The following is a 14,823-nucleotide window of genomic DNA, read 5'->3' as shown; positions in this document are numbered from 1 at the left end:
GTGTTTTTTGCTTGGTACTGTTCTGCTTCTGCACATACAGTATGTTTTATTTGTGACCTGCTGAAGTGACTGCAGAGGAAAATTAGCTGTAAGCTAATTCTAGCACAGAACATCAAATGGTAACATTTATGTTAAACACTGTATATGGTCCCTTACAAATAAAATAAATACATTAAATTCAGATATACTACTATTATTACTCAAAAGTGCTGTTTTGAGACAGTCCTGGACTCTCACCGGTCTCACAGATCTCCAAAGCCAGCTGGCTCTGCCAGTTGTTCAGCGCGTCAAAGTCCCACCCATAATAAACCCTGTCTTCTGAGTGGCTGATCTCCCACAGCTCGGTGGTGTTGGCGTCCATCACTCCGATGGCGTAGATAATCACTCCCTTGTCCATCACTCGCTTAGCGCTTTCTCTGACGTCGTCGTTGGATTTGCCATCTGTTATCACCACCAGCCTCTGCTTCAGCTCAGGACGTCCTCCCTCCGATTTATCGAAATACTGCGACACCGCTGTGATGGCTTTACCCGTGTGCGTGCCTTCTTTCATCTGCTGCATGTCATTGATGGCTTGAAACATTTGATCTTTGTCGTAGTATTCGCTGAGGGAGAACTCTATTTGGTAATCGGTGCTGAACTGCATGAGGCCAACATGCACTGCATCCTCCCTGATCGCAATCTTGTTGATGACAGATTTCATGAAGTCTTTCATTTTCTTGAAGTCTTCCTCAGAGATACTCTCAGAGCTGTCAGTTAAGAAAATTACATCACTTGATGCGCCTTTGCAAACTGTAGACACAGAGAACATAAATGTTAGTATGGTGTTCCTCTTTTATCCCCCTTTTCTTACCTGACGGCCCTGCCAAACCAGGAATATTTTGGGAGATTGCAGGCAACAAGACAAGCTACTAAGTATATGAATTTTTAAATGACTAGTTGTTTACAAGCACATGTTGTCCTGATGTCAAACCCACTAAGCTAAAAGTGGTAGCTTTGGAGAGCTTTGCTTAAAGATCTGGTATCATGGCCTTTTTTGACTAATTTTTATGATTACTTTAAACATATGTGTGACATTTTTTTTATCAACAGTTATTTAGATTTCTCTAAATCCATCTTTCCTTACAGCCCAGATTCCCCTCTGTCCTCCAGCAGGCTGTCTACATAAAATCTGTATTATTAATGACCATCTTCTCTGATTGGCTGGAGGTGTGGCCCCCACTTTCACCCCCAGCCAACAGAATACTACCTAATCAAATACTACCAAATCAATCATAATGATAATCAAAAACATTATAATAATCTAAATGCAATTCAAAGTGCTTCAGAAAGCAATTGACAAAACGTGGGATTTTAAAAATGGATTTGGAGACAAATGTGCACTAAAAGAACTGAAAAAAAAGTTAACCGAATAAGACAACAACAAAAGATGGATAATTAAGATAATAAAAGATACATAATAAAATATAACACAAGCAATAAAAATAACAACAAAAAATAAAATTGTGTAATACTACCCAAAATAAATATAATATAAATTCTATTGATCAGTATTAAAATGTTGATAAAACAAAATAGAATAAAATAAATAATGATTATAAATAAAATAAATTTAAATAATAAAACCATTAAATTATAAGACACTACATAAAAGCCAGACTAAATAGCTCTTCTCTGTTCCAGCAGCTTGGAGCGTAATGGTTGAAAGCAGCATCACTGAAGGGTTTTGTTCTGCTTTGTGGAAAAGCTAAAAGAGAAGAACTGAAGGATCTGAGGGGTCTTCCTGGTTCATAAATCAGAAGCATTTCTGAAATGTAGTTTAATGCAAGACCATGAAGTGCCTTATAAACTAATAAAATCATTTTTAAATCAATACAAAAACTAACAGGTAACCAGTGTAAAGACTTTGAAATAAGCGTAATATGTGCTCTCCTTTTGGTCTTAGCACTCGTGCAGCAGAATTCTTAATTAATTGTGGCTGATTAATTGTATTCTTTGGTAGACTAGAAAGGAGAGCATTAAAATAGTCTAGCCTGCTAGTAATGAATGCATGCATCAGTCTCTCTGTGTTGCTCAGAGAGAGAAATGGCTTCACTTTGGAGATGTTCTTCAAATGATAAAATGCTGTTTTTGTGACACGCCACACATGGGCTGTGAAATTAAAATCACAATCAAAAATCACTCCTAGATTTCTTGCCTCTTGGCTTTAATTGAGTCTCAGTGTGTTTAGTTTGGAGGCCAGGTTCTCTCTATGAGCCTCTGAGCCAATGATCAGTGCCTCTGGTTTATCCTGGTTGAGCAGTAAAAAAAATCTGTGACATCCAGGCCTTTATATCTAAAATACAGTTAAAAGGTGAGTCACTCGGCCCAGTGTCATCAGGAGACACGGTCACATAGAGTTGAGTGTCATCAGCATAGCTGTGGAAAGAGACACCGTGCCTCCTGGTGACACTGCTCAGGGGTTGCATGTACAGATTAAAAACAGTCCTAAAATTGATCCTTGTGATACCCCACAGGTAACCTCATGGTGTTTGGAGGAGTGGTCATCTATTGATACAAAAAATGTTCTTCTGCAAAGATATGAGGAAAGCTAGTTAAAACCAATTCCAGACAGTCCAACATTCTCCCTTCTTGTGTGATCTCACGAGTCCAGCTGCCTCACATGGTAAGGGAAGACTGTCTCCAAAATGAATTTCAGCCATTCCTGATGTATATTTCCATCCTCTGGAAGGCTGTAACGACTTTTTAGCTGCTGAACAACCAGCAACATTTCCAGTGTCCTCCTTCGCTTATCAAATGGCTGTGATACAAACTCTTACTTACACCCTCAGTGCAGCACTGGGTGGCAGTGGCCTCATGCTAAAGCTTCCTGCATATTTGATAACTTTCTGGTGTGACATAGTAACGAGTACCGCCTCAACACCGCTTGATCTTGAGCCACAAATTTCAAAATTTCAAATAACTTAAAAGACTGAGGAGATAAAATTATGTTACAGCACAGGAAGACCCACCATCACTCTAATCCACCCCAAAGCTCATTTCCATTGTTATCTAGCCCTTTAAAAGAGCACTTCTTAGATAACCTTTTGCCCAAATTAGTAAGGATCCACTTGTGCAGTGGAAGAGAGTGTAGCTCAGTCTGGCTACTATACACTCTACACAGAGCCAAAGTGAAACTGGAACTTCCAGGTTCTGTTTCAATAGTGAGAAAACCTGATTCAAAATCACTTTGCCTTTTGTAATTTTAATACCAATAATTATTAAAAATCCACATATGTCCCTGTGTGTCTTAAGATTCATAGGGATAGTGGTACTATTCACCAACAATCTTTTGTATTGTAATTTTTCCAACTTCAAGCTGAAAACTCTGCTGTCTGAAAATGTCTACACTGTCTCTGTCCTGAAGTTACCTGAAGTAGCCACGGCCACTTGCCTAGACTCTTATGTTGAGCTAGTTACATTTGGTCTAGAGTGTATAGTAATGGTGTTCACTCAAGATTGCCAAAAACAGAAATATTAAATAACAGTTTTCTTACTTCTGGAACAACACCTGAAAAGTCACTATGACACTACAACCAAGGCTCTGTAACTCAACACAATTTCTGGTTCTGCATTTCTTTAATTGGTCTTTCTGAAAAAATTAGGCGTGTTCCTGGAATTTACTACCTATATTGTAAGACAAATCATCTTCACTGCAAGAGTTGCTATCAGATGTTGCAAACTTTGTGACTTTGTGACAAAATTTACTGCAATAAAGTGACCATACAAAAAACAGCTCCCTTGAAAATGTACATGATGTAGTGCATCAAATAACATTTTGTCCATATCCATAAAATTCTTTAACAGTATTTTCTACAAACATGTCTGAACTAACCATTTTCAGACATCTCTGAACTAAACGCAACCCCTTGACTGGCCCATGGTCTTGGTGAGTCAAAAAGCTGTGACTTTTAACCCGCAATGGTCTATGGGCTTATGGGAAATGCTGTTTGTCTAAGACTGCAAAAACACAGAAATATTTAAATAAACTACTATATCAGATTTTTTTTTTCAGTTCTTGACTAAACATATGGACTGAACAACACAACATACTGTTGAGTATGGTTTAGTTCCCTCCTTTTACTTATTTACATCACTACAACTGTCAGTGTGATTTGAATGAAGTTTTCTTACTTCTGGAACAGATCCTGTCTACATGCTAGACATGCATTTTAAAGTCAAGTGTTTTTCTTACATTCTGGAGAACAGATGTCTGTGATAATGACATCTGTGAGCGTCTTCAGGGCATCAAAATTGGTGACTTTGAAAGTCCTGTTAGGGTGACCGGAAATCTCATCCAGCTCAATTTTGTTTGACTTTTTCACCCCAATGGCATAGATGATGATGCCCTGCTCCCTCAGTTCTTCTGCAGGATCCTCGACTCTATCCTGGGATTCTCCATCAGTGATGACAATCAGGTACTTTGGGACTTGACTATGAGTGTGTCTCTTAAAGCGCTCACCCATTGAAGACAGTGCTCTCCCTGTATTTGTCCCACCTCCTTTATGCATAATATCCTTCACAGCTTTCTCCAGTGCATTTGCATCTGCGTGCTTTGTCAGGTCAAATTCCACAGTTGGAGAATCTGCATATTTCACAAGCCCCACACGGTTATTTTGTGGCCCCACATTTAAGGTATGCAGAAACTCAATGATGAAGTTCTTTGTGTCACTGAAGTCCTCTGGAGTAATGCTTCCTGAGTCGTCTATCAGGAAGTAGAAGTCCGCTTTATCCTTTTGTACACAAGCTGGAGAAGAAAAGCAACTGTAAGAATTAGTTCTTTACACATAGTCAGAGAGAGGGAAAGCTAAAAATCAATCAACAGCTACTCAAGGAGGTAACAACTACAATTTTACATCCCCAAAGCACAAACAAACCATGAAATATGGTTTTAGTCAACAGGGTGTTAACCGATAAATTAACTGCAACTTGAAAGCTGATCAAGATTTCTGGCTCTCAGGGTTCATTCTGTTTCAGAACAAGGATTCAAAACTTGGTCCACACATGTCATTCTCAGCTTTACTCTCTCTTTACATTAATTTAATTTAATTTAATTTGCTGCATCGTTTATACTCACACAATATTTAAACTTTGACAACTATCAAAAACCACTGGTTCAAACCTTTTTTGATGTTTTCTTTTCTTTTCTTGTCTGTGAACTTTTTGTCAAAGATCTTTTTGCACAGGATTCCCTGCAGTCTCTCTTTCAGGGGTTTCAGATGGGTGAAACTGTTCACATAAAAAACATGCTCGAGAGGGGGGTGAGTAGCCATCTCGTTCAGTTCCTCCTCTTTGGCATCTCCAATTCCTACAGCGAAAACTGTGACCCCAGTCCGACGGAGAATGATTGCGGCGTCGCTCACATCGTCCTGGGATTCACCGTCTGTGATCACCACCGCCACCTGCTGGACGCCCTTCCTGCTGCCTTTTCGCTCAGTGAAGATTTCATCCCGGGTGAAGTTTAGGGCCTTTCCAGTTTTCGTGTCACCACCATTATAAGGCAGCAGCTTGATGAACTGTAGGATTTCAGTCTTGTCATTGAGAGTGTTGAGGTAGGCCTGTGCTGTGGAGATTTCGTTGTATGTAACGATGCCTACTTGGACTGTCTTCTTACCAATATCCAGGCTGCTTACAATCGAGTGTAGGAAATTGCGTACAAGCTGGAAGTTGGCTTCTCCGATGCTTGTCGACTCATCAACAATGAACACAATATCTGCCATGTTGCCTGTTTTGCAATCTGTGAAAGGAATATAATTAGTTAATTTGAGCAACTGCTACTTGAACATTCAAATATCTTTGAAGATGAAATATATTGTATAACAGCGATATTCATTATGTGTTGCTTAGAGGTCTACAAGTGTCCTAACAGCCTGACCAAGTAAGCATGATTTTGTGAGTTTGCAATTGTAAAGGTGGCTAGGTTAAAAACTGGCATGAAGTATTGAAGGTAACATTTATTAATTTTCATCCTTAACACTTATTTCAACAGCATTCATTAACTTTAAATTAAATAAAACTAGTGTTTTCTTATTTGTTCCTCCCTGAGTGTAAAGTTGATCTATAATGTCCACTTCTAACTGAAAAATGACAAAACAGAAAACACAATCTTTGGTAAGGAAGATTATATTTGTAGTTTGTTCAAATGAAATGCGAAAAAATGTTGTCCTTTCACTCGCAAGGAAATGAACACTAACACATAAAATGAGCTCATAGGTAACTGCAAAATGAAACTGTGACATCGCAAAGGTGAGGGGAGAGACTGATGTCGGACAAGTCCTGCAGCCTGACAGTAACTCAGTATTAACTGAAACAAATCTGCCAGCAAGTAGTGAGCTAAGTAAGCTCCACACTGTAGCCGCTGAGCTTATAGCTCAACTAACCTGAAAGGAATTGTTAATTATTTTTATTTTTTTATTTTGGTGTGTCATCATTTGAGAGTGAGATGAGGAGATCAATGTCAATTTTATATCTTTGTGTTGAGTAAGTAGCTGGAATCAGACATGTTTAGCCTAGCGTATCATAAGGACTAAAGAGGGGACAGCTAGCCTGGCTCTATCTGAAAAAATAGACCTACCAACACACCTATAGCTAATCAATTAAAATGCTGTATCTTGTTTATTTAACATGCACAGAAACAGAAAAATAATATCCACATTTTGAGATTTTAGGGGGAATAATTATTTGAATACATTTTTTGGCAAACATGTCAAACATCCTCTTCTCACTTTACTAGGATAATTTAATGTTCTTATTATAATTCTATAATTGGTCTGACAGTTAAAGTTGAAGATATTTGATATCAGAGAATGATCCTACAGTTCTCAGTTTCAATTTTGGCTGCTTAGCTAACATAACGTTAGCCAACATTAGCTTATATTTTAGTTTGGCAAACTAACAGAATTAAGTTGCTGCTCAGCCCTGAATGTTCTGGAGATCTCATTGAAACGTTTACTTTAAAATAGTGATGAAATGTGTTTGAAAATACCACTGAGTGATTCCAACCATTGTTTATTATCTGCTAACATGGTCTATGGTTATAAACACGTCAGCCCATATCACATCTGCCTAACCTGTGATGTATGAAGAAAGGTGTTGAATTACAACTCAAACTGTAAATACAAATATGATAGTCAGTCAGTAAGAAATATATCACAAAAGTGAGCATGAGATTCACTCAATTTTTGTGTAGAAAAAAGTGTTAAATTCTGGTGTAATTTTCCACAAACGGCTAAATATGAGATATACTGTCGATAAAGTGCTAGAAAATACATTTTCAAAATCCCTGTGAAAAACAACAATTAAGAGAAAAAAACACTTTCAAATAGATTATAATTATTTAGAGCGGCAACAATTAGTTAATTAATCAATTAGTCGATCAACAGAAAATGATAATCCATTTTTTCCTTTTGAATATTTTTTTTTAAGAAAAAGTGCTAAAACTCTCAAGTTTAAGCTTCTTAAATGTGAATATTTTTTGCTCTTTAGTCCTCTATGACAGTAAACTGAATATATTTGGGTTGTGGACTGTTGGTCAGGACAAAATAAGACATTTTAGATTGCATCTTTTGACATTTTTCACCATTTTATAGACTTTTATCCACTAATCAATAATGATAATAATCATTGGTTTAAGCCCTGATATATTACATAGTTTATTCTATAGTAACTGATCAAGTAAATTAGATATTTATATATAAAAAATTAATTATAAAACTTTCTCACCTTTAGTAATGACCTCCTGTTTCTCAGTCATGAAGAGATCCTTCAGAAGAGTTACTCTGACAGAATCAAACACATACTGATCACTCAACAAGCGTATTAGATCCATTGGTGCACCTGCGCTCATCCCAATAACAGTAACCCCTGCTAATTTGATCTCACGAGCCACTGTAGACACACGATCACGTGAGGCTTTTCCACTCACGACGACCAGGAACTGTCGGAAGCCTTTCTCAGCACGGCCCCCCTCCCCACTGGTGAAAGAGTTATCTCTGGCGTACTCCAAAGCACGGTACAGGTAACGCGGTTCGTTGGGTTGTGGAGGGTGCAGTCGGAAATGCTTGACACCAGCCAGGGTCTCCTGTTTGGTTTGAAAAGCACTGAGAGAGAATGCAACTTCGGTATTTTGACCGTACTGGGCCAACCCGATACGGTAGGTGGAGGCTCTAACGTTAAGTTGATTGATCAATTTGTTAAGTTCTGTCTTGAACTGGGAGAAGTGTCCTTGAGCTATGCCACTGTCCACCAAGAAGAAAATATCTGCAAACCTTTCCGCCAAAGCTGAAAGACAAAAAACAGAAAATATTACATCAGAATTACAGTAGAGTCTGATGATCAGGCAAAAGCAGTCAGTCTATTAGATACAAAGAGCTTGTTGGATTGGTTAAGTGTATGTTCAGTCCTCAGAGTTTGTTATTTGATTGAGGAATAGCCAAAGATTTCTACTTAACTGAACTTTTATCTCAAAGAAGATGTATACAAATAGGTTTTGAGAGGCAAAAACCTATTTGTATGCATTGTGCGCACAATAAGCGATTATGTGTACAGCATACAAAAACAAAATCATGTTGAATTCCTCTTAAACTACCCTCCACTTGTCTTCTCTGATGTCAGAATTGGGAGGCTACATCTGGCAATTTTTTATAACTTTCTGAAACTGACAATCTGCCAACCATGTCCACTTTATCCAGCAATTTTGAATGCAAATGTGAGAAAGCAGACAGTATTTTGAACCTCTCTCTGAAATAAGAACTCATCTTGTATGCTTCACAAAACTTCTTGAATGAACACCTTCTAAGGAGAAACTGTCTGAAAGTGTGTGTTATGTGTTTTTTCTTGTTCCTCTCTATGACGGCAGGCTTTTTGTTCCACCTTTCATTGGGCCATCCGGGACACAACAATTGTACAAACTAGTTTCTTTGACGTAAGCTGACCCCTTAAAGGCAAACTTTGATATTTTTCAACCTGTTTTCCCATCTTTTTGTGTGTAAGTGACTAATGGGGACAATACTTTTTGAAATCGGTCCAGTATTGAGTGAGAGCGCTGCAGCTGACAGCTGTGAAAAGAGGCTGTAAATGTATTCGGACGGGGCAACAGCACCCCATCAATGTACGTCCACTAAAAGTGCTTGTTTTTGTCACTGACAGGCTCAGATTGTTATTATAAGTGTCTGACAACATTATTACTTGAGTATTATCATTTGATGCTACTTTATACTTCCACCACTACATTTCAGGAGGAAATATTGTACTTTCTACTCCATTACATTTATTCCATAGCTTTAGTGTCAGTGTCTAGATAGGGCCCCTTTTCATTTTTCAGATATCTATCAGTTGTTTTCACAATAGAGACATCCCCCTGTAAGCTTCTCAGATGGTTTCATTTTAATAATAATGATAAAAATGATCAAATGATCCAGTATTTCACCAAAAATCCAGCAAAAAAGACCAAAAATGATTAGAGAAAATCATAAAGACTGTAAACGGATTTGTGTATCAGAACTTGATACATGCGGAAACCTGAAAATTGAAGAATGTGCAGAAAATCAGGATTTAAAATTCAATGTCTTGCAGATTTGATCACAGCTTAATTAGAACATGTTACATGAACAGAGACTTCTGTCACACTGGAGCCAACAAATAAATTCCCCCTTTTTATCAGCGGCAGTTCATCTGTTTCCCACAAACCTTTTTGTGATGGGTGATTAACAAAATTACTAATGCGCCGCTGAATCATGTTAATGTTTTGTGAGAGCTGGAGTCAGTCTGCACACAGTTTATCACATTTATAAGCATTTATAAGCACATTTATGAGTATTTCCATGTAATGCTACTTTCTACATTTCGGAGGGAAATATTGTACTTTCTACTCCACTACATTTATTTGACAGCTTTAGTTACTTTTCAGATGAAGATTTGACACAATGGATAATATAACAAGCTTTTAAAATACAACACATTGTTAAAGATGAAACCAGTGGTTTCCAACCTTTTTGGCTTATGACGTCTTACAAAAAGCAGTGTGTAGTCGGGGTCACATTTCACATGTCTATGAGTTGTTAACATCTCCACCAAATAGTGATTTTTCCCTCTAAACTTCTCACATGCTTTCATTTCAATAAATGTTCAAATGATCCAATATTTCAGCAAAAATCAAAGATTAGAGAAAAAGTCCAAAAACTGAAAACAGATTTGTGTATCAGAACTTTGTTTTTTCTTCTTTCCTCTCCCATTAATCATCTCACGACCCCTCAGATTTATCTGCTGACCCTTTGGAGGGGCCCGACGCCTCGGTTGGGAACCACTGGACTAAACTAGCTAACTGTATATAAAGTAGTGTAAACTAGCTCCACCTCCAGCAGCTACAACAGTAACATGCTGCTCTAACACTGATGCTTCAGTATTAATAATGTAATTCATTAAATGTATTGAATTTATCAGTTACAGGATCCAGCTCTCTGCAAATAAAGCACTTTCAAAACAGCCATAAACCTAATTTCCTTGAAATAACAGAAAGCAGTCAAACTGTTTTACAACACAACTAACTAAGTGGACCTGTGATTGGAACACTAGTAAACAAATCACCAAGTAGACCATAACACTTAGAGTGGGGGCAGGGTGATCAAACTCTACTTAAAGGTACCTGGTGGAGTGTTTGACCACTTGTAATGCTATGGAACTATGTTTTACGAGTGAGTCCCCGTCTTGTTTATATCCTGCTTGCAGCTGGTGGCTGTAACATGCCAACAAATCAGCTTTGCAAATGTTTTAAACAATGCTTTTTGACTGAACACTGAATATAAACCAAACTTTTCTTTGTTTGCAAGAAAACTCCTCAGAGCTCTAAGATTCAAACAAACCCAGTATGATCTCTACAAAGTGAATCTAAAGTCTTATTAGCAGCCACAGATGCTCTCTGCTTTTGTGTATATCTACAAATACACTTTGGTTGTTTTAGTTATTTAGATGTCTTGGATAAGTATTTTATATTTTATTGCAAAATTAACAAATGGACAACTAAACAATGTTTCTCCAATCATTCGCCTTACCTTGCCTCTGTTCCTCCATGGTGACACAAACAGTTTGCAGCAGACGCCCCATCTCCCTCTGCAGAGCCTCATAGCTATCGATGGTGAGGAGGAAGCGACTTGGGGGCCAGTTAACGATGGACTCTAGCTGTTTGCGGTTTGTTTGTCCCACCCCGATACCAAACACAATGACTCCGTGCTTCCTCAGGTTCTGGGCGGGCACTTTCACATCATCCGTGGATTCCCCATCTGTGATGACCACAGCGATCTGAGGCACCCGTTCATTGGCTCGGCTGCCAGTAACCTTGGTGAAGTACTGCTCCTTTAGGAATTCGATGGCCTTGCCTGTTTTCGTGCCTCCTCGTCGGTGAGATAATCTGTCCAGTGCAGCCAGCAGGGACCTCTTGTCCTTGTGATCCTTCAGCAGGAACTCCTGGGAAGGATCATCACTATACTGCGCCAAGCCGACTCGAACTTTGTTGTCGCCGATGTTGAGGGTCCTGACGATTTGGCGAAGGAAATTCTGGATCTTCCGAAAGTCTGCAGGGGATATGCTGGAGGAGCCATCGACCAGGAAGACGATGTCAGCCATGTTGGCATTTTCACACTCTGGACAGGAGAAGAATAAAGTCAGTATTGCATTGCCTGAAAATAGATTTTCTGAAAGTAAGATTACAGATCACAAAGTTCATTGTGATGAGATAATGAAACATTTTTGAACGGATAGCTTTAGATAGCTCCTATTTCAACAGTTTTAAAATTCTTAAAAAATTTAAAACTGGTGAAATATTCCAGAATATGATGTTGAAATGAAAAAAACAAACATTATTCATCATTTATGAAAAAGGCAATTCAACAACTTTCTTTATTGTTGTAAATCAGGGGAATATACCAAACATCTACTATACTTGATCCCTCATTTAGAAACATCACAAGTTCCATTTAATTACCCACCAGTTGTCTGAGCAGCAGTGCCACAGAAATACGCTGCTATGATGAGGCTGAAGAGCAGACCTGTTCTCCCCTTCATGCTGGAATGCCTCATGAGTTTCTCTCTTCCTGTAATACAGATATAATACAGTTAGTTGGAGCTTTATTGTCCACACTGGAGAATTGTAATCAGCTTCACCATTCACACTATAAATTAAACAACTAAGAACACTAAGAGAGGACATAAAAAGCATGACATTAAAAACATAAATTTAAATAAAGAGAGGCTAATAAAGTTGCAAAGTGTCCAAGCAGGATTTACCACGTCTTGAGGCTAAAGTACCTCAAAGGTATAATGTATAAGAATTTTAGTTTAAAACATTCCCAAATTAACTAAAATTATCAACAGAATTTGAAAAAGTAACAGTTTTGACGTTATGTCATAGACCAATATGTATTGTGTTGCAGAGATATCTACTGAAGTTAGCATGCTAACCAGCTAGCCCTGGCCCCGTCCGGCCCGTACTGTCTCGTAATACCACTTTGTACTGAGGGGCGATAGCGAGTCACTGTAACTCCTAATATGTGGTCAGTTTATCCAAATAACATCTATTTTGAAAGTTGCACCGACGTTATCGGAGCAGCCGGCTCCTGCTGCAGAGGGTGGAGCTGCTCATCTCAGCTGATCAGATGAACTGCACTGTACCATTTGGAGTCGTAACAGATTGTGGCAAGCTGGATTGATATTGAAATATCAAATCAATTAATCAGGTCTCTACTGAATTACTGTGTTGTGAAATGGCAGCAATTAATAAAAAAATGAGGCTGTGTTGCAGAAAAACTGCTGTTTTACCATTAGTGAGTTCTGTGACATTTTATGATTTACACCTACACTAGGGGCATGTGTGTAAATATTTAGTTGTTAGTTGGAGTTATGTTATAACTTATCTCTGTGGTGCAACTGCTTTCTGATTTGTGCAGCTCGTTTGTAATTTACCTCTTACTGCATTTTGATATCTTGACAATGCCATAGCACAGATTCACTGTAAACAGTAAGCTTTACAATATAGTCAGTGAGTGATAATGGTGGTGGGGTGGTGTGTGTGTGTGTGTCCTCTATTTGTTTGGATCAAGTGGCCAATTCTTACACATTATACCATTATAGTGCTACTGGCGGCCATTAGATGTTCCAACTGACTCCCGTTCAAAAAGCCTCAAGTTCTCCCTAGAAATACTGAGTCATTCATTGTTTTCAACGAGTCATTATGGTCTCAATCTCTAAACTCAGGTCCTCTAATAAGTGTGCTGATAGTCATTTTGTAAATTGCTGTTCTGTTATTAAGATTTGAAGACTTATAGTTCCTTTGATGTCTGCCGTGTGAGTGTTGATTGACAGCTGTGATTGACAGTTGGCTCACCTGCTGCTCTCCTTGGCTCCGGGACTCGCACTGAGTTGGACCATTGTTGCAATGTTTCACAAAGTTTAATTTCAAAAGTTTAATGTATCGCAAAGTTTAATGTAACTTGATTATGATAGCGGCCCTAATAACACAGTTTTGGTAAGCTAAAGGTAGTCGAAGTGCGCAGTGCTCAATGTTTCTGAGGAAGCCAAAATCCACCTTGGGAGTCATACTTAACTTCTACCCCAAAGTTTTTTGTCCACAAGTTTGTACCTTTGCTTTTTTATCAAAGAACCAGATATTTTCTAACAGTTGTTCATCTTTTGTATTGATGATTCAACCAGGAGAGTTTCATGTTAGTTAAAATTGTAGAAAAGAGCAACAATAAAAGAAGTACTCAGATCCTTTACTTAAGAAAAAGTATTGTTGGGTCTCACTAGCTGACCGCATGTTTCAAGACTCTAAGAAACCTGAGTCCTTGGTTGTTCGCACCTAAGTGTGAAATCCCCACCCATGGAGCCAGGTTAACAAGACGAGAGATCCCCCTCTTCTCATCCTCTTTCTCCTCATAGCTGCTGCTGGAGCAGCTCTCTGCTCTCTTGTGTGGTCTGCTCACAGCAGAGTCTGCCTACGACTCAGAAACTAAAGTTATCTAGTGCCAGCAGCTACCACACAAGTCTGCTGGCTGATTTAACAAGCACAGGAGCCACAAAGCAGAGTTAGCTTGCCGCTAACTCTGTAAAGACTGCACAAAGGAGTGACCTGGGCCTTCTAACCTGCACGACTGGAGCACCGTCTACCCAGCAAAGCCTGCATCCTTCAGCTTTCGAACAAAACTCCTCTCAGCCTGATTCATCCACGGATTCACCAGCTAAGAAGCAGAACACCACAAAGCATCTCTTTCTTCATGGACTTGGTAACAACTGGGCATAGCCTAGCAATATAGTGTAGCATAGCACGGCTAAGCAAGAATGTTTAACTCAATCAATGTACTGTACGTGTATTGATTTGGCTAAGGTTATTCGTTAAACTATTGTTGTAATGTCCTTGTTGATCATGGTCAGGTTATTGCATAGCCACACCACTAAGTTAATATTAGCATGCTTAACACACATTACATCCAGTATCTAGGCCTTGCATGCAACTAACCTCTTCCTAACCTGTCACCTTTAGCCTACACCAAATGGCCTTAAACAGAGAACCACACAGTTAAGAGGTTTAAAACCCAGCTTCGCACACTTTGGTTCATGCAGCACATGTGGTTCAAGACACCACATGGTCTGGCCTTTTGTCTCTTTGGTTCTCTTTGTCAGCCATATTGTCTGCATGCCATGTGCTCAAATACTCCATTGCAAGTAAAAGTCCTGCATGAAAAATCATACAACAGTAAAAGTACATAAGTATTATGAGCTTGATGTAGTTAAAGTATT

At 38.7% G+C, this 14,823-nt stretch overlaps 1 protein-coding gene across 3 annotated transcripts in view; it reads right to left on the bottom strand.

The window, feature by feature from the left end:
- The window catches only part of LOC121905979 (collagen alpha-4(VI) chain-like), a 61,930-nt gene that overhangs the window by 38,025 nt on the left and 9,082 nt on the right, over positions 1–14,823 (bottom strand). The window contains exons 1-7 of one of the 3 annotated variants that reach the window (XM_042424599.1): positions 14,170–14,313; positions 12,018–12,122; positions 11,085–11,672; positions 7,759–8,316; positions 5,159–5,773; positions 4,232–4,783; positions 238–789 (exon numbers count right to left, since the gene is read on the bottom strand). In XM_042424599.1, coding sequence (XP_042280533.1) covers positions 238–789; positions 4,232–4,783; positions 5,159–5,773; positions 7,759–8,316; positions 11,085–11,672; positions 12,018–12,122; positions 14,170–14,209 — 3,010 coding nt within the window. In that variant the 5' untranslated portion in view covers positions 14,210–14,313. Of the gene's footprint in view, positions 1–237; positions 790–4,231; positions 4,784–5,158; positions 5,774–7,758; positions 8,317–11,084; positions 11,673–12,017; positions 12,123–14,169; positions 14,314–14,823 lie in introns of those variants that run through there. The other 2 variants (XM_042424601.1, XM_042424602.1) reach the window with 2 other exon arrangements.

Source organism: Thunnus maccoyii, chromosome 10, assembly GCF_910596095.1.
Source record: "Thunnus maccoyii chromosome 10, fThuMac1.1, whole genome shotgun sequence".
In the NCBI taxonomy this organism is placed as follows: domain Eukaryota; kingdom Metazoa; phylum Chordata; class Actinopteri; order Scombriformes; family Scombridae; genus Thunnus; species Thunnus maccoyii.
This window is presented reverse-complemented; position numbering and strand designations above follow the sequence as displayed.